The following is a 25,708-nucleotide window of genomic DNA, read 5'->3' as shown; positions in this document are numbered from 1 at the left end:
TTTTTATATCAGTAATAATATTTTGTGAATGACACAGCACTTTAATTATAAGTGTAAAGTTTTATTAACTAAGTATGTAAAGGTGTCTGTAGACTTTTAGATCTTCACATGGCTAAGCCGATATGTAACCTTTCCCTGGGTTGCAAGGTGTGCTCATAAAATAGGATAAGACAGACTTCCGTGATCTGCTCAAATCAGCCGCATTGCTCTGCGTGTTAATTTGCAACCTCTGCTGTCCTCAAGGGTAGCCGATGGTAATTGCTACCAGCCTGCTGAGGCTTGGTCACGGTCCCCTCGTAATTTGCCTTTCAGCTCTGTGAGGTGAAACCTGTTGGTACATGAGTAATCCTGCTGGAGCATGGAGAGGCTGTCCCCTCCCTCCTCCTGGGAACACTGCAGCACGTTCTAGTACCTCCTTATAAAGGGAATCTCATCTCCCCCGGCGCTGTGCAGAACATTGGCCTGAGTCTTTTATGGAAGCTCCATCTTCCTGATAAAATAGTGCCATCTGTACAAACACCCACTCAGTGTCAGTCCCTCTACTGTTTAAAAAGGGAAAGGGGGAGGAGGGATAAAGGAACAGATCCTGGTGACTTCAAGGGGCTTAGAAATGTTAATATGGAGGGTACAGTGGACAGGAAAAATAGGCTTGAGAAAACTGTGCTGCAAAAAATAAATAAATAAATAAATCTTGAAATGCTTGTTTTTATTTCTAAAATTTATTTTATTCATTGTTTCAAATAGAATTTGTAGGAGTGAGTGTTCGCCCAAATTATTGAAGTCTTACTACTTCAGAACCGCCACTTCATAGTATTATTGCAGGTCTGCTTTTCCTGCAAACCAGTTTGTGCTCACAGAACACAATTTCAGTTTCATTTACAGAAGTCAGGCGTTCTTACATTTACTTCTTTTGCTCCTTTAACGTTAAGTGAGTCAGAATCGTTTTACCAAGAAAGTAGGGAGACAGACATTTTCACAATGCCTAAGGACAAAAGATCCTAACAGAACGGCCTTGCTGCACTTCACTATATGATTTCAACAGTGTTTCCAGTTGATAATTATATGAAATACTTAATGGGATTTTATGTGTCTTATGAGAGCTAATGGACATTGAGGAAAAGTTAAAATGGTACTATACTGTTTCTTCCACCAGAAAACTCAGACTAGCTTCAAAATATGGGTTAACGTTTTATCTAACTGTACTGAAAATAGTTCTCAAGCATATAAATTATGTTTCCTAATATACTAGCTAAATTTGCTGTGTTTTCGGGTTTTTTAATGGAATAGCAAGCTACACTATTTTCAGTTCTTGCATTTGCCTATGTTGTAAGAAACATACCAACAAAAGAAAACATTCATATTACAGAATCATTGTTTGTAGAACTTACTGAAATCTGCAAAATGTGCTTTTTTTCACATGGTTACTTTTATAAAAAAAATACGTGTTTGTTGTGCTTGAGTTCAGGAGATATTATTAGCTGCTTCTGATGAACTTCTTCATCTATAGCTCTCAAAATAAACCCTTCCTCGTGGATCTTTGAAAACGATTGGATTGAGTCAAGCTTGTCTTTTCTTTGGGTGTTCATTTAGTTATTAATTTGCATAATTACAAAGAAATTATCATGCTAGAAACGAGCTGGGGGAACACAAGGCCTGAGCAAAGGAAGGGGCTCTCGTTAGTTCTGTCCTTAGAACAATGCTGTTGCAGAAATGTGCTTGGAAAATTTTTCATTTCCCTAGTTTCTTCATAAATCTCAGCATTTCAGAACAGAAAGTTTCCTGTATCTTCCGATGGACTTTTCTTGGATTTTCTTTTATCTTCTCTCCTGAGCAATCTACCTAAAGCCAAGAACAAGTTGTCCATCTCGTCAGTAACAATGAGTATATGGGGCCCTCTTCATGTTTCTCCTTATTGACAGAATAGGTTATAAAATACACCAGCCACCCAATCAATACAAACAAAAAAGAAGTTAAGTCCGCTTGGCATCTCTTGCCCTGGGGTAAATATCAGTGTCCTGTAGAGATCTGAGTGCATCCTGATGTGGCGACCAAAACATATTCCTTTTCCTCATCATATGAATTGCAATATGAAATTGTAACATTTCAAAGATTCATAAAAAAAGAGTGCAGGTCTCACTGAGGCATTCTTACAGTTTGACATTCTGTTTATGAGTCTTATCATAGGAATTAAATGTTATTATTTAAAAACTATACAAAGCATCTAAGTCTTAATTTTCTTATTTAATTATCAACTAAGGTTTTCCCCCCTCTGTAGTCTTTTTCTCTTTTTTGTCACTATTCCACAAGGATAGCTATAATGAGAAATTGTAACAACAACTCTGTATTTTAAGAAGATTGCAAATTTGCATTGGGTGCTTCATTTATTGTATTTAAGGATTAAAATATTAGTTTAGTGGGCTGCTGCTTAATGTGCTATATTTACAGCATGCTCAGATTTTTCTGCTTGGTTTCCAGTAAGTGTTTTAGATTGTGTCACACTGTATAGCTAATTCTGGTCTCGAACACATGATTATCTTGACTTAAACATCAGGTCTTTCTCATCACCCAGTTACTTTTGTAGTTTCTTTTTTTTAATTGCATATTTTATTTCTTTTTAAACTCCTTTTACTCCTTACAATTATTTGTAATCAATGTGTTTCAATTTAGAATTTTTGTGAAACTGGATATTATACAGCATATTGGGCCTTCTGTATTGAATGTTAGGGTCCAACATGCTCTAAGGCTTTAGGTAGGCCTGTTTTCTTCGGCGCTTCCACAACCTCTGCCTCAAAAGCTTAATAACGGGGATCCTATGTGAGGTTGCAATTACTTATGACTTTTTACCTTATTTCTCGCTTCAATGACAATGAACTCCAGGCAATATCCAACAGTTCTGTTTGTCGCTCTCAGCTTTTTCATTTCTCCTTGGAGGTCACCAGTAGATGCATCCACCTGGACAATGATGGACAACCACATTTGCAATGTTCTTTATTTGTAAGAAAACCCAAGTGATCAACCTAATTTATCTTTAACTATAATTAGTATTTACAATGATATGCTTTGTTTGCACAGACAAACTAGGCTACTTACGTGAAAACCAAATCTATTTTCTCCTTCATCTTTCTTGTTTGGATTTTATACAAAGATTAAAAATGTCCAGAGAAACCCTGTCTCGAAAAACGAAAAAAAAAAAGTCACTTGACCCAGCGAAAGACTCATGGCCTTGCAGACTCAGGAGAATATGTCAGGTTTGTGTAGGAGGAACTCTTAATGGCATTTTTATCAGGCAAGTTGTGTTGTCAAAGTCTGCATACAGTTCTTATAAAATTATGTAAAATTTATTTAAAATAAATAAGCCTCCCTCAAATTGACTCCCTCAAAGACCTGAGTAGTACTTTCTGCTGTGTTGTCTCATGTCAATAGTGAAAGCCATGAATCCTTTTTTGGTTTTCACTACTTCCCAATTGGTTAAGAATACTTCAGAAATCGTGATTAATATTTTTTAGCAAGATAAATGAGTGATCACATATTTGAGTACCCAAAGTTCCTTCAATTTTGCTTCTCAATGAAGCAGAACCTGTCAGTACTTGGAGACACTACAAATATCACACATTCACTAGACTTTCTGGAACCCTGGATCTGTATCTGTGAATTCTACTGCATGGATCAGGCCTCCAGCTGTGGAATGGCATAGAAAGTTAATGATGTAAGATGCAGGATCCATCACCATAAGGCATGACAACTGTACTCTACATTGTTAATGTATACAGACTTATTCCTGCTTTTCTAGAGATTCTTGAGATGCACGCTACACTCCTATCTCCCAGTGTCTCTTTAATAAATTCCTTTGTGTTTATACCATCAATTGAATCCACTTGAAAGTGATAGGTATGAGTGATAAAACCGAAATGTTTGAAAGGTTTTTCAAGACAGGGTTTTTCTGTAGATTTGGTGCCTGTCCTGGAACTAGCTCTTGTAGACCAGGCTGGTCTCAAACTCACAGACATCTGCCTGCCTCTGTCTCCTGAGTGCTGGAATTAAAGAAGTGTGCCACTACCGCCCGGAAAAATTCTTAATATTGTTTATAGTCAAGATAAAAGTCATACAACAGTGACTTTTATTAATAGAAAAAGGGTAGAAATCAGTCTGTAGATTCCTACTTTTTTTTACTGTGATCTGGCTGTTCATTGTGTAGCAATTCAAGAAAAAGGAACAAGAGGCCCCTGACTAAGTGGTCACATGGCCACCCTCTAACCATGTCTTTAGAGATTATTTCCATGTCTAAGGGATGATGTTGGTTTGGAAGCCTACAACATGTACAATTTGCCCATCTCTTAAAGAAACCCCTTAAACCCTTTATTTCTCCATTAGAGGAAAGAGGTGCTCATGATACTTGATTTTTTCTTTTGTTTCTGGGCTTGCACAAACTTAAGCAATAGAAGATCAACGGCACCTGAGGGCACAAGCTGGCATCAGGTGAAACTCGGAGTGAGTTTAAGCTAAGGGATAACTCATGCAAGAGAGATCTGTGCATGTGTAAATACGGCAAAGAACGGCATAAGCTTGATGCTGGAGGCACTGACAAAATGGAAACTATTAATGAAAAATAATATGTTAAACATTTGTCAACTTATTCTCAAGCCACCAAGGACCTCTGAAATTTTAACAGGGACTTAAGATAAATAGATATGCTTTCTAGAAAGACTATTGTGCCTGTAAATGATTGATATAAGTGATGTTAAGGTTAGAACAGGATAGAATAAGTTGAAGTATTAAAACAGTTCAGATTCTGTGGGGTTAAATAGGTCTGAAGAGAGAGCTCTAGCTGAAGAGGCACTTACAAAGATTTAGCTAGCTTGTGCCTAAGTAAGTTAAGGGCTACTAAGAGCAAGGCTTAGATTCTTCCATTTTTTTTTTTAATTAATATAGGGAAAACTCTTGCCTCTGGCTGTCTTTTTCTTGGATTATTTTGATGTTTTTTAAATTTTTAATAAATAATTTTACTGTTTTTACATTTTTGGCCACTTTCTCTTTGCTGAATTATTATTGATAACCCTAGTTTCCCTTTGATTGTAAGGTGTTTCAGTTTATGTGGAACTGAAATAATATATATGCGTATATCTTAACATATTTCTACATAAAACCTCTAGAGAGAATCTTTTATTTATTGTAAGTTGAATGTTTATAGTAAGCTGCTTTTTCCATTTGACAAATAAATATTGTTATTTATGTAACTAATATGCTTGATGACCCAGTTGAGAGTACATATTTGATATGCTTCTTTTATGAATCTTTAGCCCTTTTAGATTCAGGCTTCATGGTTCTATAAATAAAATGCTTAAAGAAAAGGACAGTTGGTGTCTCAGCACTTAAACTCAGCAATGAGTGTTTAGAATCTAACCTGAGAAAGACAACCCTATTTTCCACTTTTAAACTAAGCATCTTTTATTTAAAATTACTGTTGATATCATATTTATATAGAACCAAATCCAATTTAATGAAAGAATTAAAATTAATTGGATCAAAGATCAAAAAAAAATTAATTGGATGACAGTCATTTCCAGGTTCTTGCAATAAGCTTAATCACACACACATTTCTATGTATTTAGTATTTTGTCTAAAGTTGAAACATATTATATCATAAATATAAATACATATATTGCATATATAGAAATAAATCAAATATCTATAGAGAAGTAAGACTGATCAAGATATATGGATTATAGAGAGTTAAATATGGATAATGGATAGATGACCAATAAATAGTTTGAGAGATAGATGATAGATAGACAGATAGATAGATAGATAGATAGATGATTGATAATAGATAGATAGACAGACAGATAGATAATAGATAGATGCATACATAGTCCCTTATGATATGAGAGTTTTGCTGCAGGTTCTCATAATTTTAAGCATAATTATTACTAGAACAAGTAAAATTTTGGTTTTGAGTATACTGAGTCACACAAAGAATCAGAACTTACAACTGCCATAATACTTGCTTTTCTGTAATTCTCAAAAATTTAAAATTAAACAAAGCAATTTTTATTATTAAAACTATCACAACCTTGCTTCCATGCCACAATGATTTCGCTCAATGCCTTCTAATGCTGTTTATATGCGGTGCTTGTCAGCATGTAAGATTCATCAACCTGGTGAGTAAAACAAGCTCACTGAGAAGATGAACAAGAACTAGTTTTCTCAGAACCATTAGTATGTTTTTCAAAGGTGGTTGAAAGTGCGTTTTCTTGGTTTGAAGGTTCTTTGCCTCCGTTTATTTCTTGTTTGTGTTTTTATTGCTTCTTGGTCCAGCTTGTTTTCCCTCTCATGATGCTTGCTGCCGTTCACCTTACTACTGCACTGCCCACACTATCCCGTAAGCGTTCTGATCACTCAGATCAAACACCCTTTCTCGGAGTAGACCTTGTAAGCTATTCGTATGTTAATGTTACATGCATTAACACCAACTATGCCTGTTAACTGTAGCTGGGCAGTACAATACCTAAATAACAAAGATGTAAGCAGACAGTCGAGGGACTAAAAACAACAGAGAAGCAAGAATATCTAACTTTATGAAGAGTCGTCAGAAGTTTAAAGGAGAAGAAAACTGAGCCATGCCTTCAAAGAATATAGTGAATATGAAAGATATTAAATCATTAACCCAGCAAGTGTATGTCAGTTGCAGATTATGATTTTAGCAGATGTTTTTAAAACATTTAAAAAAGAAAGAGTAAAAGAAACATATTATCTTGGATATAAGCAAGTCAAGAAAAATGGCTGACTGAAACATTGGTTTATTAAACTCAGGCCTGAAAAGAAAGAGTGATTTGCCATATCAATCTTGAGCCCACAGCATAACAGGCATGGTTTTATATATCCTTTATGTCTGTTTGACAGAAATGCAGATAAGTTAACACACTATGGCCCCTTCTACTTTTGTTGCAAATGAGATTAGTTGTGGGTAAAATGTCTCCCCTGATGTCAAAGCATGAGCTATTTTTTCACTGTGAGAGGCAGGTGGCCGTGATTCTGCCAGTTTCTCTTCATTCATTTTCATTCTAGCATAGAGATGTCTAAGTTCATAATAATAGTGAGTCAGCACTAAAAGACTCGTTTTTTTCTTCTCCTGTAGCCTTAGAATGAATAGGCATTTTTGTTGGTAAAAATTAGCAATGCCTTTTCTTGAAATGAAAATGACAGACTGGAAAATCAGAATGTGGACAATTTCTTTGCTTAAAAAAAAAAAGAGTTTGTGTAATTTTGTGTAATATACCTGGCTAGGATAGAAGCTGACATCAAATACATATAAGCCATGCTTATACAGTAACAATGTTTTGTAATTGTGCTTAAATCTTTCAGATTTTAGAGTTCAAGTATTTATATTTTCTCTTATTCTACCTTTTATTGGCAACATGAAATGGAAAATTTGAAGTTAAGTACGCTTTAGTGATTTGCCAAAGTTTACAATGTATCCAGGACAGGAGGAAGTTAATATTGACTCCTCGTTCTTAGCTATTAGCTGATCTATCTGAAGAAAGAGCAGCGTGTTTTGCTCACTCAGCCTGGTTTCTAGGTGGATTGAATTTCAGCGACCAATTTCATGAATCAGTTTGTGTGAACTTGTGTGTAGCGTTCTGACTTGAATTCTTTATGATATTTTATTTGTGTAATTCGAGTTCTGCCTGCGCATAGCAATGATATATCCTTTTCCCTAATCCTAAAATCTAGACAACAAAAATTAGAAGGAGAGAGTCAAATTTAAAATTCAAATTATACCTACTTGCAAAATGGAAGGCAGAATAAATGATAGAAACACGGTCTTGGAATATTTTAAGCAAGATTTTGTGCTAAGTTACGGCAGCCAGGGGACAGTAAAAATTGATGCGCTGATGCTCGCACGTCAAACTGGTGTGGCAATTACAGTTCTACTTAGCAATGGCACATAAATGCCGAAGCTGAAATCTACAACTATAAATAAAATTGATGTGCACTTGGATTGCTTCTCTTACTCCATCTCCTATAAGAAAATGCATTTGGAGGTGATAAGTGTTGGGTAGTTTCTTCTTGAATGTGTACATGCTAACTGTAATTTTTCCCCCCTCTGGAAAGTGATAAATTTCAAGTCACATGTCAGAAATGCATTTTTTCCTAGTTTTTTTTTATCACATATATATTGCCTTTGTCTTTCATACAACAGAGAATGTTGTCACTTTACTCTTTCACAATAACCATTGGTGGCATGTACCAGAAGCTGATGTTTCTCTGTGTACCAAAATGACGGCATGTTTTAGATGCCATTTGACAAATATGGGAAAATGATAGGGATATTGACTTGATAATATTTGCCCCATTCAAGAAGAACGTCCACTACTTTATGTTGGCCAGATGCTATCACGTTGAAATATGAACCAGTTATCATCAGATATTCACCTTTAAAAGGAGGAAGAAGCATTAACATTTGTAATGTGAAGTAATCCAAAATGTTAGAAATCACTATGTAGGACAGATAAAGTGTGTTCAGAGGCCAGCGCTGCGCTAGCATACAGGCTTCCAGTCAGAGACCTGTTCGGGTGGACTTGATCACGCTGCACCTCAGCTAAGACCGTGGTGTGGGTCTGCTTCTCAGTGCCCCTTGCTCTTTCACTGTCCAGCTGGCACTAAGAACATTCTCGAAGCTCTCCCTGCTTCTCTAGAGATGAAAGCTCTGTCGCTCACCAAAAGAGCTACCGTTTGTCCCCTGTGTTTTTCCCACCTGCTGTCTTTGGTGGCTCTTCTCGTTCTGTCCTGCACACAGCTTCCAGTAACATTAGGTAAGCTCTAACTAAGTAAGGCATCTCATTGCAAGGAATCCTGATTCTTTGAACTTACAGGAAGCAACATGGATCGCCTATTTTCCACACTCCTCCTTAAGGAATAAAGGGTTTTTTTTTTTTTCCTTCTCTTTGTTCTGCATCTCAACATCTACAACACACCTGGCAAGTGAATTTAGATAGAATCAATGTATTAATAGGATTTTGCCATTTTATTCTTCCATTTTGATTCCTTCATGTGAACTTGTTTTTAATGGAAATTAGGTGAAACAAACATATACCTAATATCACTTGAAGTACGTAGGTCCTTAACTATGGGTGGGAAATTATTCTCTTTAGAAAAATATATTCATATAGCTACTTTATTTTAATAAAACAATATGCCAATAAGTTTTAAAGTGTAAACCCCAGATTTTCTATTATATTTTTGGGGCAACTTTTTCTTAATTCTCCTTCCCAGAAACTATAATGGAATCAAATTATCTAACATATTCTTAAACCAGCAACACCTGTTGCTTAGCTTATCAGATGTCTAGCCTTGCATGCCAAGTGCCCTTATGGGAATGGGAAGCCACATTGTACACCCTATATGTGTGATGTAATTTATAAGAGGTATAGTTGGGAACAAGATGCCATGAAATAATTTTATACTTTAAGAGATTAGAAACTGATTCTTTAAAATTATTTAACTCACTGTAAAAAAAAAACTTAATTCTTACTATTCTGTTCACTTAAGAAGAGCAATATACTCACGAGATTCTTTTTTCTTATGTGCATTAGTGTTTTGCCACAGGTTTTGGATCCCCTGGAACTATAGTTACAAACTGTTGTGAACTGCCATGTGGGTGTTGGGAGTTGAACCCAGGTCCTCTGGAAGAGCAGCCAGCACTCTTAAGAACTGAGCCTTAGGCTGGGCCATGGTGGCACACATCTTTAATCCCAGCACTCACACTCAGGAGGCAGAGGCAGGAGGATATCTGTGCATTTGAGGTCAGCCTGGTCTACAGAGTGAGTGCCAGGACAGGCTCCAAAGCCACACAGAGAAAACCTGTCTTGAAAAAAATAAAAGAGCTGAGCCATATCTTCAGCCCTTGATCATTCTTTTTTAATTGATTTTTTTATTGAGCTCTACATTTTGATTATTCTTACGAATAATAAATAATTTAAGATATCAGATCTCAAAAATAGTATTAATAACTTAGACATAAATTATTAGCTGGTTTGGTGTTTCTGTTTCTCTTTTGGTAACCTGCAATGTACCTTTCTGTATCAAGACACCAGAACCTAAGAGTGAAGGTTCTCTGCTCACTCTCTCCATGTTCAGTGAGTTGTGTTGGTGTTTGTCAATAGATTCTTGCTCTCGGTTTGTGGCGATCACCCTATTGTCTTGGCAGTAGCCTGAGTTGGTGGGGAACTTCCATGGGATGCTCTTTAGTCTGCAATGCAACTGAGTGTAACTAAGTCCCAGTACTGGTAGCTTCACTGGGTGACAAGGATGGCCAGTTGGGATTCTGTCTTCTCCATTATTTGGAAACTTCATTAGGATTGCCTTCGTGTGTTTTATGAGGTTTCTACTGAAATAATTTTCCGTACTCCTCAAATGCCCCTCAGTTTTAATTGACATTCCCTCATTCCCTCCTTAACCTAATCTCCTCTTCTCCTACGCACACTTGTCCCTGTCCCCACATCTTCCTACCCCTACCCCCAGTCCACCCATAAAATTAAATAAAGCTACCAGTCACATAGTTTTATGATGAGCCAAATCCATGTCCATTTGGGTCAGTCCAGTGTGGTCACAAAAGCCCTTAGAAGCTGAAGATTATATCAGACAGGCTGTGGTGAGAAAGAACTGCAGCTGTATGAAAGAGGAAGAAGACATGAGCAAAGGAGGGTGGCTGCTTCTAGAAGCTTCCGAAGGCAAAGGAATGAGATCTCCCATAGGGACTGCAGAAAGGAGTTGATACCTTGCAACACTTGTCACCACCTAGTGAGACATATTCAGAATTTCTGAGCCTCTTATGTGTTAAACTAGATTATGTCATTTTAAATAGCTTTATTTACAATATTTTGTCTTGACAGTCAAACACGAGGAGGAAGCCCATGCTACCTCTGCCCCTATTGATCCTCCTTTTCCTTCCCCGCTTTCTTCCTCTTTTCTGAATTATCTGTCACTCAAATTACATTAATAAAATAATTCATTTTTCAGAATTTTATAAAGAAATGGTCAGTCTGTTTATCTGTCATTTTTCAGGAAGCAATACACAGCAGTCAAGAGATGAGAAAGAATGAACAAGAATTCTATAAAGCACATGGAACCGATGTCTTCAAAACAGAAACGGTAATTGCTTAGTAACACACACACACACACAAAAATTCAAATGGTTTCCAGGACTGTGTATAATTTTTTGACTTTTCTGTAAACATATGCTTTTACTGTGCGTACTTAGGATAAACATACAGCAATGTGTCTAACCCCTACTTTCCCGTTAGAACTATTTTGAAAAATGGAACAAGCCACGTAAAAATATGCCTGCAGTTAGGTGTTGTTCGCATATGTTCTGTTATAACTTGAGTACACATTAAAACAAACAATAGAAATAGTAGCTGACCTCCCTCAACATGTACCAAATTCTCAGAAGAAAAATACTGCAGAATAAAGATTATTTTCAGTACTCAAGTCACTGACTTCTTAAAAACAATTATTCTTTTTAAAATTGTCTTTCGAAACAGATGTCACATCTTGAAAAGCACACTGAGGAAGCAAACCAAGCTTCACAGCTCCGTCAGTATGTTCAAGAAACAGGTAACCATCTGGCAGAATTGGGCACACTTGACCTTTGCCCTTTATGTGTATGTGGGTTTGGAGGACTTTCAGAACTCAGTCCTCCCCACCAAGGGACTTTAGTAGCTGTGAGTCATGCTCCCAAAGGGGGCAAGATTGCATTTCTGCATATAATTAGATTTTGCCTGTGTTAGTACATGTAACATATTTTAAAATAGCTCATTGCCCATCAGACCTATAATAAATTCATTCTAAACTCCAGAAAGGTAATAAGCTAACCGCTACTGAATTTTTATTTTTTATACCTTGGAACCTAGAATAAAATTCATTGCCTATGAAGCACCCTGACAATTAAGGAAATAATAGGTCAATTCTCAAGCCACAGATAGGAGGTTAGGTTATGAGGAAATTGGTAGATGTTTGCAGACGATGAGATGCAGCTGTCCACTCTTACAGAGAGCAAATGGCTTTCATCTGGTAAGATGAAAGGAAAGATTGCACCCCTGCTGTGGCCTAAACAGTATTTGTTTCTTGCTACATAAGAAATGCAGCATTCTTCTTGCCAGGCTCAGTGACACATGTTCATGTTTGTAATTCCGGCCCTTAGGAGGCTTATGCAATAGGACAGATGCAGGTTCAAGGCCAACATAGGCGACATAATGAGATGTAGGCTACAGAGCAAGAATTTTTATCAAAATATCCAAACAAACAAACAAGAAAAATGGCCTATCTTTTTTTCTTTAAAATGCATTACTTTTCCTGCATCTAGAATTTAAAACACAGCTGTAGAAATTCTGAAAATATCCCTATCCAGAGATAACAACTCCAAATAATTCTAAAGTTTATTTTATTTATGTGTATTATGTGGTGTGTGTGTGTGTGAGAGAGAGAGAGAAACAGAGAGAGAGAGAGAAAGAGAGAGAGAGAGAGAGAGAGAGAGAAACAGAGAGAAACAGAGAGAAACAGAGAGAAAGAAAGCAGAACACCCAGAGGCCAGAGGATCGCATTAAATCCACTATAGTTGGAGTTCCAAGTTGTAATGATCTGCCCAACATGGTGCTGAGAACTAAACTTTGGTCCCCTGCAAGAGCGGCAAGCTCTTCTAACTGCTGTACCATCTCTCCTGTTTCACATCCAAATTTTCTTTTCTGTGTTTCTTTCTTACTATTTCTTGCTTCACTTCAAAATCAATGAATGAAGTAATGCCGTGTGCATGAATTTGTCCTTTGAGTCTTGTTCAATAATTTACATTATAAGGCGTTTAATGCAGCATGGTGTTTTCATCTCAAATACCATTTTATTCATTGTATAGTATCCCTGGTATCTATGTGTTTTTGTAGTCATTGATACACCCGAGGATGAAGAGATGCCTAAGGTTTCCACAAAGATTTTGAAAGAGCAATTTGAGAAGTCTGCCCAGGAAAAGCTTCTCTACTCTGACAGAGAAACCACTACTCCATCCAGGTGCATAAAGGTATGATAGACTCTCTATACAGGAGCACATTAAGGGTTAAAAATACTTAAAATATACTTGAAGTTTTGTGGTGTTTTCATAACAAAATAATCTGAACTAGCATTTATACTATCTCAAAAGGAGGGTATTCATCTATGAGATAGAGTGAGAAGTCCCACCCACTGGAGAATCTGAATGAAGAAAGTCATATAGATTTTAAAGTCTATAAACTAATATCAAGTAAAGTAACTAAGTCAATTTTAATTGCCAGATAGTTACATGTTTTATTTTAAATGACAAAAAATCCCAAAAAACTAACAAAGTACCCCAAGACATCTTCTACCTCCATCGATTACTCTACCCATCAATTGAAGAGGGGCAAAGTAAGCATATGCAAACCAGGCATAGTGTCATATTCCTCTAATTCCAGAATTTGAGAGGCAGAGGCAGGTAGATCTCTGTGAATTCCAGGCTCGCCAAGGCTATAAAAGAGACCCTGTGTGTGTGTGTGTGTGTGTGTGTGTGTGTGTGTGTGTGTATATATGTAATGTGTAAGTATGTGTAAATGCTCAAATGCTCAGTCAATGATACCTTGGAGGAACAACATTATTATTAAAAACAGAACGATATTTACTAACCCATATTGAGTATTCTCCCAGGTAGGTTTAAGCACAGTTCATAGATGTTTTCCAAGGCAGGCATCACAGCGGAATCCTGTTTGTGGACAGGTGAAAGGTAGGGCCCAGGAAATCTCCGTACTACAGTCATCGTTATAAGCCTTGATTTTCTCTCCTTTAAAGATTGGAAATGACACTGAAGAATCCTTAAAGCCATCATCAGCTGTGGGTACCTCTTCTTCTTACACTTCAACCAGCCAGAGGAAGGAAACCTCAACCTCAAGTTATAGTAATCACAGTGTCACTTCAACATCCCTGGCACAAGTTAATGGCCCTCCTTCAGGGAAGATGGAAGAATTTCCTCCTCCCCCACCTGACGTACTTCAGACACCAATGGATAGGACAGCATTTTCCCAGTCCCCTGAATTCCCCAGCCCCCCTAGAGGACTACCCATCCCCAAAGATTTATATACCAAACAAAGAAATTTGTATGAATTAAACCGTTTATATAGACATATCCATCCCGAGTTAAGGAAAAACTTAGAAAAGGATTACATCAGTGAGGTTTCTGAAATTGTTTCTAGCCAGATAAACTCAGGAAACTCCGTTTCGGCAGATGTGCAAAAAGCTCGGTATATTTTTGAAAATACAAATGACAGTTCTCAGAGAGATCCGAACCAAGAAAACCTGGAATGGGATGAAATTCTGAAAGGAGAGGTGCAGTCCATGCGATGGATTTTTGAGAATCAACCATTAGATTCTATCAAAAATGACTCTGTAGAGGAAGGGTCCACTTTCAAGGGCACTGCTGACCAAGAACTCATTGCTGGGGGAGATGTGAGATACACGACTTGGATGTTTGAGACTCAGCCAATAGATGCCCTAGGGGTTCCTTCTACTGGCACTGAAGGAAACACAGAGAAAATTCCTGAGCTTGCTAGAGGAGATGTTTGCACAGCAAGGTGGATGTTTGAAACAAGGCCTTTAGACTCGATGAACAAAATGCACCAAAGTCAAGAAGAAACAGCACATACTGCTATAAATGACATAACTGGGGGAGACGTTAAGACTGTGAGGTACATGTTTGAAACTCAAAACCTGGATCAGCTTGGGCAGCTTCACTCTGTGGATGAAGTTCACTTATTACAACTCCGATCTGAGCTCAAAGAAATTAAAGGAAATGTTAAGAGGAGCATAAAGTGTTTTGAAACTCAACCACTCTATGTCATCAGAGATGGTTCAGGCCAAATGCTAGAAATTAAAACTGTGCAGAGGGAGGACATTGAAAGGGGGGACGTGAGAACAGCACGTTGGATGTTCGAAACACAGCCTTTGGATGCAATTAGCAAAGATATCACAGAAATTAAAGTTGTTCGAGGAATATCCATGGAAGAAAATGTCAAAGGTGGGGTGAGTAGAGCTAAGTGGTTATTTGAAACTCAACCCCTGGAGAAAATCAAAGAAGAGTCAGATGAGGTTGTCATTAACAAAGAAGTCATCATAGGTACAGATGTCTCTAAGAAGTGCTGGATGTTTGAAACACAGCCGTTAGACGTTCTAAAAGAAGTCCCTGATGCAGATACTGCATCACCTGAAGAGAGAATAGGAGGTGATGTAAAAACCACCAAGCATCTATTTGAAACGTTTCCGATAGAAGCTTTAAAAGACAGTCCTGATGTAGGAAAGCTTCAAAAAATCACTGCCTCTGAAGAAGAAAAAGGAGACGTTAGGCACCAAAAATGGGTTTTTGAAACTCAACCTTTAGAAGACATTAGAGAAGGTAAGAAGGAGTACACGAGGACAGTGAGGCTGGAAGCAGTTGATAGAGGTCTGGTAAAGAACTACACGCATATCTTCGAGGCCAATAATTTAACTAAGGTTGATGCATCCCATAAAAATGAGGTGGAGGGAGTCCCCAGAGGCACTGTGGAGTTGAATAAATCTCTCTTCGAGACAACCCCACTGTATGCTATTCAAGACCGTCTTGGAAAATACCATCAAGTAAAGACAGTTCAGCAGGAAGAAATCCTCACAGGAGATGTAAGAAGCTGTAGGTGGCTTTTTGAAACAAGGCCCATTGACCAATTTGATGAAAGTCTTCATAAATTTCAGATAATTAGAGGAATATCTGCTCAAGAAATCCAAGCAGGGAGTGTGAAAACTGCTAGATGGTTGTTTGAAACTCAGCCTCTTGATTCGTTTAAATATTTTAGTAATGAGGAGGAAACAGAAAGCAAAACTGAACAAACTACAAATGTTGTTAAAGGAGATGTCAAAACCTGTAAATGGCTCTTTGAGACCCAGCCAATGGAGTCTCTTTATGAAAAGGTTTCCTTGGCGACAAACACCGAAGATATTCATAAGGGTGATGTTAGAACCTGTACCTGGCTTTTTGAAACACAGCCACTTGATTCTATAAAAGATGACTCAGAAGCAACAATCAAACTACAAACTGTAAAGCAGGATGAGATACAAGGTGGGGATGTTCGGACAGCGTGTTTTCGCTTTGAGACAGAAAATCTGGACAACATACAGGGGAAGGAAGGGAAAGAAAACAAGTCTGTGGAGGTGGACATCCAAGCTGGCGATGTCTCTGGAATGAAGTATAAGTTTGAGCACCAGTCCTTAGATTCTATCAGTTGCAGTTCAGAGGATGTTTTGAATAAGATCAAAACCCTAAAAACTGAAGACATTCAGAAAGGCAATGTGTTTAATTGTAGGTGGCTATTTGAAAACATACCCATTGATACGATAAAAGAAAATCAAGAGGGGGATGGATTGGTTAAGACAGTGACAGACATACAAGTAGGAAATGTGAGAAAGGGGTGCTTCATTTTTGAGACGTTTTCTTTAGATGAGATTAAAGACGAATCAGATGGTGTACGCACCAGGGAAACAAATAATGAAGAAGTCATCAAAGGTGATGTGAAGAGCTACAGAATGCTCTTTGAAACACAGCCGCTCTATGCAATTCGAGATCAAGAAGGGTTTTACCACGAAGTGACTACTGTTAAAAAGGAAGAAGTAATTCATGGAGATGTACGAGGAACGAGGTGGCTCTTTGAAACAAAACCATTAGACTCAATTAATGAATCAGAAGATGTGTATGTTATTAAATCTGTCACCCAGGAAGACATTCAGAAGGGGGACGTGAGTTCTGTCAGATACAAATTTGAAACTCAACCGCTGGATCGGATCTCAGACGAATCACATTGTATTGTGCAAACTGTGGATTCTATTCAAGGAGGCGATGTGAAGACAAGCAAACAATTCTTTGAGTCTGACAATGGCGACAAGAAGAAATATATAAGAACAGTGAGTGTCAACGAAGTGCAAAAGGGCAATGTTAAGACTTCTACTTGGCTCTTTGAAACTCGCAGCATAGATGAACTGGGAGCAGGGTCTGGATATGACACCATCAAGACTGTCACCCAGGAAGAGGTGCGGAAAGGTGACGTTAAGAATGCAGTGTGGCTCTTTGAAAATCAAGCATTGGATTCTATTAAGGAAGTAGACGAAAGTGATGCAAAAATGACAAAAGAAGAAATTCCTCCATCAGATGTCAAGACAACTACATGGCTCTTTGAAACAAAACCTATTCATGAATTTAATGAAACGAGAGTAGAGAAGGTAGAAATTATTGGCAAAAGCATTAAAGAAACTTTGGAAGACCTCTATTCTCAGAGAGTTATTGAAGCCCCTGGAATTATCATTGAAGCTGATGAAGTTGGCGATGTCCGAATGGCAAAATACAAGCTCATGAACCAAACAACCCCCGAGATACAGAAAGAAGCCGTTATCAGGGCTGATCTCAGAAGCATAATGATAAATTTACTTTCCCAAAGGGACTGTACAAAGAAAGAGATATTTGTCAGTGAAGAGGAGAAGGGAAATGTCAATTTGACTAAAACTTAATTATTAAACAGATCAACTGAATTTCATGCTGAAAAGGAAGAGATAGTGAGAGGGGATGTTAAACAAGCAATAAAAAAGCTGTTCTCGGAGGAAAAATACACAAAGAAAGGCATCTTAATTCAGGAAGATGAAAAGGGTGATATCAACATGACTATCTACTGTCTTCTTCATGAAAATGCCGGTGACAAGACTGAACGAGAAGACATAATCGGAGGTGATGTGAGGGGCACCATTCATAACCTGCTATCTTCTCCATCAAATGGTAAAATACCCGAAAGGACAAAAGTCGGTGCCTCAGAGAGGGGAAACGTTCAGTTCTTCACAACATGCATAGAAACCGGAGCTTTGGCTTACCTCAAACAACTTCAAGCAGGAACGAATGAAACACTCACAGCCAGGGAACAAGAGGGAGAGAGAGACATAACCAGGGGTGATGTGGAGGGCACAAAACTGTTACTAAAGGAAAGGCAATCTCTGGTTGAACTTACCGTTCTTGAAACTGACATCATCCCAGGAGAAGCGCACAATACAGTTAAAGTCCTCATGGCTGGATCTCAGGGTTCATCTGTCAAGACACAGAAAGAAGAGAATATAAAAGGTGATTTGAACTCAACCCTAAACTCTCGCAGCCAGGCCATGAATCAGAAAACAGTGTCAAAAGCAGATGAAATTGTAAACTGTGACAGGCTGACCATACTAGAGTCACTTAAGGAGTCAAGCCACAGACAGAAAGAATCTAAACAATCTGGTGGCATCTCTGGTGATCTTGAGCAAGCTATTGCGTGCCTTGAGAAGGCTACAAATACAAGGACTGAAATACTGAAAAAAGAGATGATGCTAGATGACCTTGAAACATCACTAAGGTCTTTGAAAGAAGCACAGCAGGGTTTCAAAAAGGTGGATAGAGCAGAGCTAGTCAAAGAAGATGCACTGGGATTCGCAGAACGACAAAAAGTAGGGATTCGTCCAGCTACTGTCCAGAGAGACAAAAAAAGTCTCCTCCAACCACTGCCAGGACCATTTGAGCCAGCAACCAGGCAGCAAGCAGGACCAGCCCCTCTCCATGAAACCATGCAGCAATCATTCAACCAGCCTTCAGTGGAAGAAAGATCTGAGGTTCATCTTCCCAGAGCCCCGAAGGGCGCCGTCAAGATTGTTGTTGATCGGGAACAAAACAACGACGCTCTAGAGAAAAACCTTAGGAAGATGTCTAATCCAGAGCACAGAGCTGTGAGAAATGCCTTAGACATGCGTGACAGAACTGGCATCTGGACTGAGAGCAGAGAATATCTGCGTGCTGGCAACAGTATGAGCAAACAGTTAACCACAACCATGGCAAGGAAGGAAAATGTAAAAACCAAGGAATCAGAGAATGTGAGAGAGTCAAAGGATGCTATCTTTAACTTCTCCCAGTCTGTAGACAAAATGTTTAGAAAGCAGCAGACTCAATCTTGTGAAGTACGGAATGATTACCAGCAGTCTCAGTCCTGGGATTCCTATGGGAAGAGTCAAAATAAAATGAAAAATGTGAATATATCACCAGGGGCACAAAGTTATATGCCAGATCCCACCCAGCATCCCACCAACAAGACAGCTGAAGAGATGCATGGGGCAACCAGGGACTCTCGGGAGCAAGCCTTGCTAAGTCAGGAAACATGGTATTCTAATAAAGATATGAAGAAAAATGATGGGAGCCTTCAACCTTTACCTGTAGGTAAGGATGTCCACGGACTAACAGGAATGAGAGTCTCTGGGAAAGGCCACAAAAAATTTCAGGCAACTGACAAAAACCAGAAAATTGATGTTTGTCTAGAAAGCCAGGACTTTCTAATGAAGACAAATACTTCCAAAGAGTTGAAAATGGCAATGGAGAGGTCCCTTAATCCAATCCACCTTTGCCCTGAGTGTCATGTAAAAGAAAATGAGGACTCGCTTCCACCTCCATCTCCTCCTCCTCCTCCACCTTCCAATGCATCATCCGAAATTGAATTTCCACTTCCCCCTCCACCACCTTCAATGTTGTTGCCTGAAAAGAATGAGTTTCCTCCCTCTTCATCCACAGAGAAGACAAGGACTGAATTTGAAAACTTCCCAAGTCTCCCTCTTCCCCCACCACCAGTAGATGAGAAATCAGAAGGAGAACGTCTGTCTGCATCCCTACCTCCTCCACCTCCTCCAACTCCATGGCAAGCAGCACAGCTTCTACCCCCCTCTGCCCTAGAAAACCACAGTGAACCACTCTGGCAGCAGCAGTCCCAAACAGAATCCTCAAGCTCTCAGCAGATTCACTCTCAGGCTAAAATCCTAACAGGAAAAACACCACCTCCTACACTCCCCAAACCCAAACTTCCCAAGAGAATTAAAGATAAAATCAGTCAGCAGTACCCAAATGGCGAATTGGGAAAATCTGTGTCAGATATGGAAATGAAAACCATCCTCCCGAAGGATCAGGAAAGATCAGGGGTGGCAGGGAGCTGTGAGCATACTGAGACCAAGCAGGAGGTATTCAGAGAAAGCCTTGGTGAAAGAAAACAGCTGTCAATCCACTCAGCAAACTCTCTATCTCAGACAGTTCCAGAAGTCTCAGCTCCCAGGGGTAAACAGAAAGCACCCCTAGTGAAATCCCACTCACTTCCATCGGGTTCCGAGCAACAAAGCCCGAAGCCTTACATGAGAAAATTTAAGACACCTTTAATGATTGCCGAAGAAAAATACAGGCAACAAAGGGAAGAGCTTGAGAAACAGAGACAGGAGTATTCCTGCCACAGCACTGTCAAAACAGAAACCTACCACCAAAACATATCAGAGAAGGAGAAAGAAATAGCATCACAAAAAGCAGCTGAGACAGTCCCCATACCCAGGAAGGATTTGGACTTGACTAAGAACAGGGCTGTGCTTGCAGGTGTGAGCTCTGACAGCCAACTCTCCACAGCCTCTGCATTGGCAGTTGCTACTGAGAGGCTCCAGCATGTTCTGGCAGCTTCAGAAGATAACTGTACCATGAGAAAGGAAGGTATACAAAGCTCGAAGGACATGCAACAATCAAAATCAGCTTGTGAAATTAGCCAGAATTACAAGGAACGTAAGACACAACAAACACTTGAGCAGCCTATGGAGACGTTGCCCTTTCCCCAAAGCAAATCAATTTTCCCAAGTATCAAAGTGAAAACTATCAAGCTCCCGACACTAGGTCATACATCGACTGAAATAGATCTCAGTTCTGAAAGTCACATAAAGCAATCTGAAGTTGACGCCCAAACCATCACTAAACAAATGAATCAGGAAATCAAGAAAACCCAAGCAAAGACACGGTGTGGTGATAAGCAATCTGTGCCTGAAAAATCTTTTCCATTGCCTAAAACGGAGAAAACGGTGACAATACAAATGCCTGAAGAATCTTCAGGGAAAAATCACAAGAGTAAACTCAAAACACCTCCCAAGAAGCAGAGGGGATTTGGGGAGCTTGACGGAGGAAATGTCCCAGGGCGTGAAAAAAGTCGTCAGGACTCATCCATGAGCAGTTCCAAAGAGGACAGATTAACAGACAGAAAGCAAGAGCATCGGCAGGACCAGAGAGTACCGCGGGTAGTCCAAAAAACGATTTTTGATGCATGCCTAGACACACGGACTCAGGATTTTCAGCAAACACAAATACAAACATCTGGAAGAACAGTTGAGCACAAAAAGCTGCCTGATGTGACAGAGAAAAAATGTCTTAGAGACCAGGGCATTCAAGAGACCCATGTCACTCTTAACACTGAGCATTCAAAGCAAGAGATTACACAGCACAGGTCTCCATTTTCCTCTGTGAAAAAATCCCAGCACAGTGATGCCATAAATATATTGGAATTCTTGAGAAAACGTGAAGAACTACAGCAGATTTTGTCTAGAGTGAAACAGTTCGAAGCAGAGTCAAACAAAAGTGGCCTTCAAACATTTCAGACTCTGTTAAATATTGTCCCGGTGTGGCTGATAAGTGAAGAAAAAAGAGACTATGGAGTTCGTGTTGCCATGGAGAATAATTTAGAAAAAGTCAAAGAAGAAATAACACATATTAAAACTCAAGCAGAGGATATGCTTGCACACTGTGAACATGTAATTCAAACAGCCATGATGGCCGCCCAAACAGGAAAGCAGAGAGATAAGCCTACCCATCTTAATGAAATGTCATTGAAAGTGTCTAACGTCAATGCCAGCTCTCATAAATGCATGGAACAGCGAGAAAATAAAATTGAAGAAGAAAAATTATCTCACCACCAAGTAACAATGACTCATGATCAAGAAAATAAAATTAGAGAAGAAAAATCATCACACCATCAAGTAACAGTGACCCATGGCCCTGCTGAGACCCAGCAGGAGCCTAAGGGAGATTATAAGGCTGCTCTTCCCTCTCTGAAAACTCTTCCACCATCACCAACGTTCATTACAATAGAGTCCACTGCCCGCCGAGCCGAAACCTCCACCAAGAGTGAGCTTTCTCAGTCCCCTAAAAAGAACAGTTGTACTGAACCTCCACCCAAAAGACCCACAGAGCAAACATCTAGAGTTCCCAGAACAGGCACCTCCCCGTCCCCACCAAGGAGCCGCTCTGAACAACTCGTTAGACTCAAAGACACCACGGCCAGGTTAGCCAGAGGTAGCATCCCATGCTCGCCAGGGACCCCAGTTCCGATGGTAGAGAAGAGATCAGAAGTGATCGTGTCTCCAGCCACACTCCGCAGGCAAATTAAGATAGAAAGTCGCGCCAGGGACTCTCCACCAGCCATCACGATACCTGTCAATGTGAACCACTTCGTGAGTGGTTCCTTCCAAGAATCTGTAGCAGCTCAAGAGGAAAGGAGAGAAACAGAGAATAAGGAGACGTATGTTCATAAAGATGAAGTGAATTCAATCGACAGCACAATGCCAGAAATAGAAAGCTATGATGCAGTCGAAATCATCCGCAAGGTGCAAGGGCCTCGCCTAGCAGAACGCACAGAGAGATTTGAAGCCGCTACCAACCAAACGGTTCAAATGGCTGAACGTTTTCTGAATGGCCATGAAAACGAAATGCACAGATGGTTTAGGGAATTTGAGAATGACCCAGTTTTTGGAGCAAAGACGGATAGAAGAGCTTATGCAAACGGTGAGATAAACCGCAACATGAAACAAGAGAGTCACACATTTTGTAAGGAGGAGTTTGGATTAGCATCTTCTGGAAATGCTAACTTTCCAGCCTTTTCCTACAGACAACCTAGAGAGTACCAAGAAACAGTTTCTGCAATGCAGCCCAGGGTTCACTCTGAAGCAAGGGCTCTCAGTGAGCACTTCTTAGGCATAGACGCATTTGACAGTCAGATCATTGGGTCAAAGGTAGCTACCTCATCGACACGTAGCTCGGATGCAGGCAGGTCTGGCTTTGACATCAGGCACGCTCCACCAACCTATGAAGACGTGTTTGCTGGCCACATCCTAGACCTTGCGGATTCACCTCCAAATCATAGAAGAGATTTTCAGAAGCCGTGGCAGGAGAGCAAAAGGATTTTTGAGCACTTGGGCTATGAAACCTCCAACGCACATGCTACTGAAATGAGCCGGGCCTTCCAGGAGGAATCTGCCTTTATTCGTGGTAAATGAGACTGAAGTGTATGAAAGAAGATTAACACATTTGAAGGCATGCGTGCCAATGTCAAATAATATTTGCAATTAAACAGTGTGTGGGAATAACCCAGGAACAAGCTAGGACTAACGGCAACCCCTGCGGGCTTCTGATTCTTTGCTATCCTTGCTTTCTACTTCCTTACTTAACGATAACATTTAAAATGACTAACCTGCAGAATGCATTACGGAAACCTGGTCTTCAAACTCAAGTTAAATAGGAGTTTAAAGAAAGCATCAAACGTAACAACTGCTGGGGTGGTTTTAGCAGTGGTGGAACTATTTGTTTGCTATAAAACAAACTCATTAATAAAATTTAATAATAAGATTTACTTCATTCAATAGTTTATGGTGGTACCAGATCAAAACCTTTGACATATTTTAACTGTGTGCTTAAATAGCCTCAACACACCTTAGTAAAAGCTTCAGACAGAACTCACAGTATGCATGCGTGCTGTGTTTTCATCAGCATGTTAAAGATGGAGATGTAACGTTAGACATTTTATATATTTAGCTATTTGTAATTGGATTGAGGTGATAACACACCCAGATCCCAATATTTTCTGTAACGGATATTTTCATCTTTATGAACATTAAGCCCAAATGACAATTCCATTGACCTAATTCATAGACGAGGATAAGTAATACATCTTCAGACTTGATTATGTTTGTAAGATGAGAGATTTAAATCATAAGAACATTATATTTTTAATATCACAAGGTAGCTTACTCAACTGTACATTCCACGCTTTTTTGAGATGATGAGGCTTCATGGTAAAAGGATAGGACACAATGAATTGGCCTCATTAATGCAGTCTATTCTTTTAGACAGCTTCAAAGAAATGGCAAACTTAAAAATAAAAACCCGCTGAAATTAATAATTATGCCTCTCATATTTACAACATATGTGTCTAGTTTATCAAGTTAATATGGTTTCTTAATGCGCTTGCTTCTGGCATAATTAAGCAAAGCTGTCTAATTAATTTCAAATGCTCAGTTTTTGCTAAGACAGTTCAAAACCATAGAAAACACAAAGAAGCTGGCGTGAAACATAGGAACATGTCCCTACTCAAGTGAAAGAGTCAAAGGAGTCCTCTCAATTACGGAGAGGCAGAGCGTAAGCACGAACGAGGCTTTTGTATGAAGGGCCTCGACATAATTGCTTTCATAGGTGACAAATCCAAAAGGTTGGTTATTGTCGGAAGAGTATAGTGAAAATCAAAACCAATATTTAATTGATGGGTCTGTGTCCAGTGTAAGCCACTAGAGGACCCTGATTAGTGATTCACTAATGACTGTTATTTATAAAGACTACCCTTCACATGAAAGCAGTGGGGAGCAGCTGCAGGTACTAAGTGAGAGAATCAACAGTTAAAAACAAAACAAAACAGAAAGGGTAGATGTAGGATCCTAAAGGCTGTAAAGTCTAAAGTCAGTTAGGAAAAGAGGAGAGGTCCTTTTTGACGTTACATGTATAGGAGAGTGTTATTACAAGGAAGTAAACTGCTGGTGTCATGAAGTAAACCTGATATTATGGAGATAATATTTAATCAAATACTATATAATGTCTTGACTCATAAAATCTGTATGTACTTTAGAATGATTGATCCATAATACGGTTTTAGAAATAAAAGTTTCATATAAATCTTTATATGTATGGAAAGTCTAGTTGCTTCGAATGATAAATTTCCTTCAAGTTCCCCACGACTGAGTTTACTGTATATATTTAATGTATCCATGTAAGTAAACATAATACACATTTATGTGTTTATCATATAATAGGCCAATTTCCACAAGGTATAATGGTAGAGGCATTAAATCTTTGTCCCAGATCCTCAAAATTCCGTGCTATTGCACACTGTCCAGAGAGCAAGACATAAAGTCAATTACCAGGAATTTTTCACTTTATCTGCATGTCCAGTTCATCTATTATGTGTTGTCCTACGTCATTGCAATTGTGATGGAAAATAGAAACATCTAAGCCTTTATAATTTTTTACTTTTAGAAACTGCTGGTCCAAGACAAGGAAATCTGCGTAATCTGTCAAAAGACAGTTTATCCAATGGAATGCCTCGTAGCAGACAAGCAGAATTTTCATAAATCTTGTTTCAGATGCCATCACTGCAGCAGTAAACTGAGGTAACAATGTTGTTTTGAGTATGCCACATGGGCTGAAGAACCTAGGAGCCTATGTATAATAATAGCTAGTCTCTAGAGAGAACTAGAATGCTCCAGATCTCACAGCTGCCCTCAGTGGCTACCGTCACACGGGGGGGGGGGGGGCAGGGTTGTGACCCTATTCTACTCTGCATTGCCCAGGCTGATTCTCAACACTTCCCTTTCACAAGCTACCTTCCCAGTTGTGGGAATGGGATGGGTAAGAAAGCATCCTGAGTACCTGTGAAGCCAGGCTTTTTTAAGGTGGTGATGTGCCTGAATGCATTAGCTCTAGATTAGAAGCTGGTAAACTCTTTCTGTAAAGGGCAGATAA

At 39.1% G+C, this 25,708-nt stretch overlaps 1 protein-coding gene across 1 annotated transcript in view; it reads left to right on the top strand.

Annotated features, from left to right (window-relative positions):
• Positions 1-25,317, top strand: part of Xirp2 (xin actin binding repeat containing 2) — a 255,809-nt gene extending 230,492 nt beyond the window's left edge. Inside the window, 5 exon segments of the mRNA XM_050123573.1 lie at positions 11,065-11,151; positions 11,544-11,616; positions 12,936-13,069; positions 13,849-23,188; positions 25,223-25,317. Of these exon segments, the coding sequence (XP_049979530.1) occupies positions 11,065-11,151; positions 11,544-11,616; positions 12,936-13,069; positions 13,849-23,188; positions 25,223-25,317 (9,729 nt within the window).
• The last annotated feature ends 391 nt before the right edge of the window (positions 25,318-25,708 follow it).

This window comes from Alexandromys fortis, unplaced genomic scaffold (genome assembly GCF_014885135.2).
Source record: "Alexandromys fortis isolate MF-2015 unplaced genomic scaffold, M_Fortis_MF-2015_v1.1 scaffold_8_9099976_23576923, whole genome shotgun sequence".
NCBI lineage: Eukaryota > Metazoa > Chordata > Mammalia > Rodentia > Cricetidae > Alexandromys > Alexandromys fortis.
This window is presented reverse-complemented; position numbering and strand designations above follow the sequence as displayed.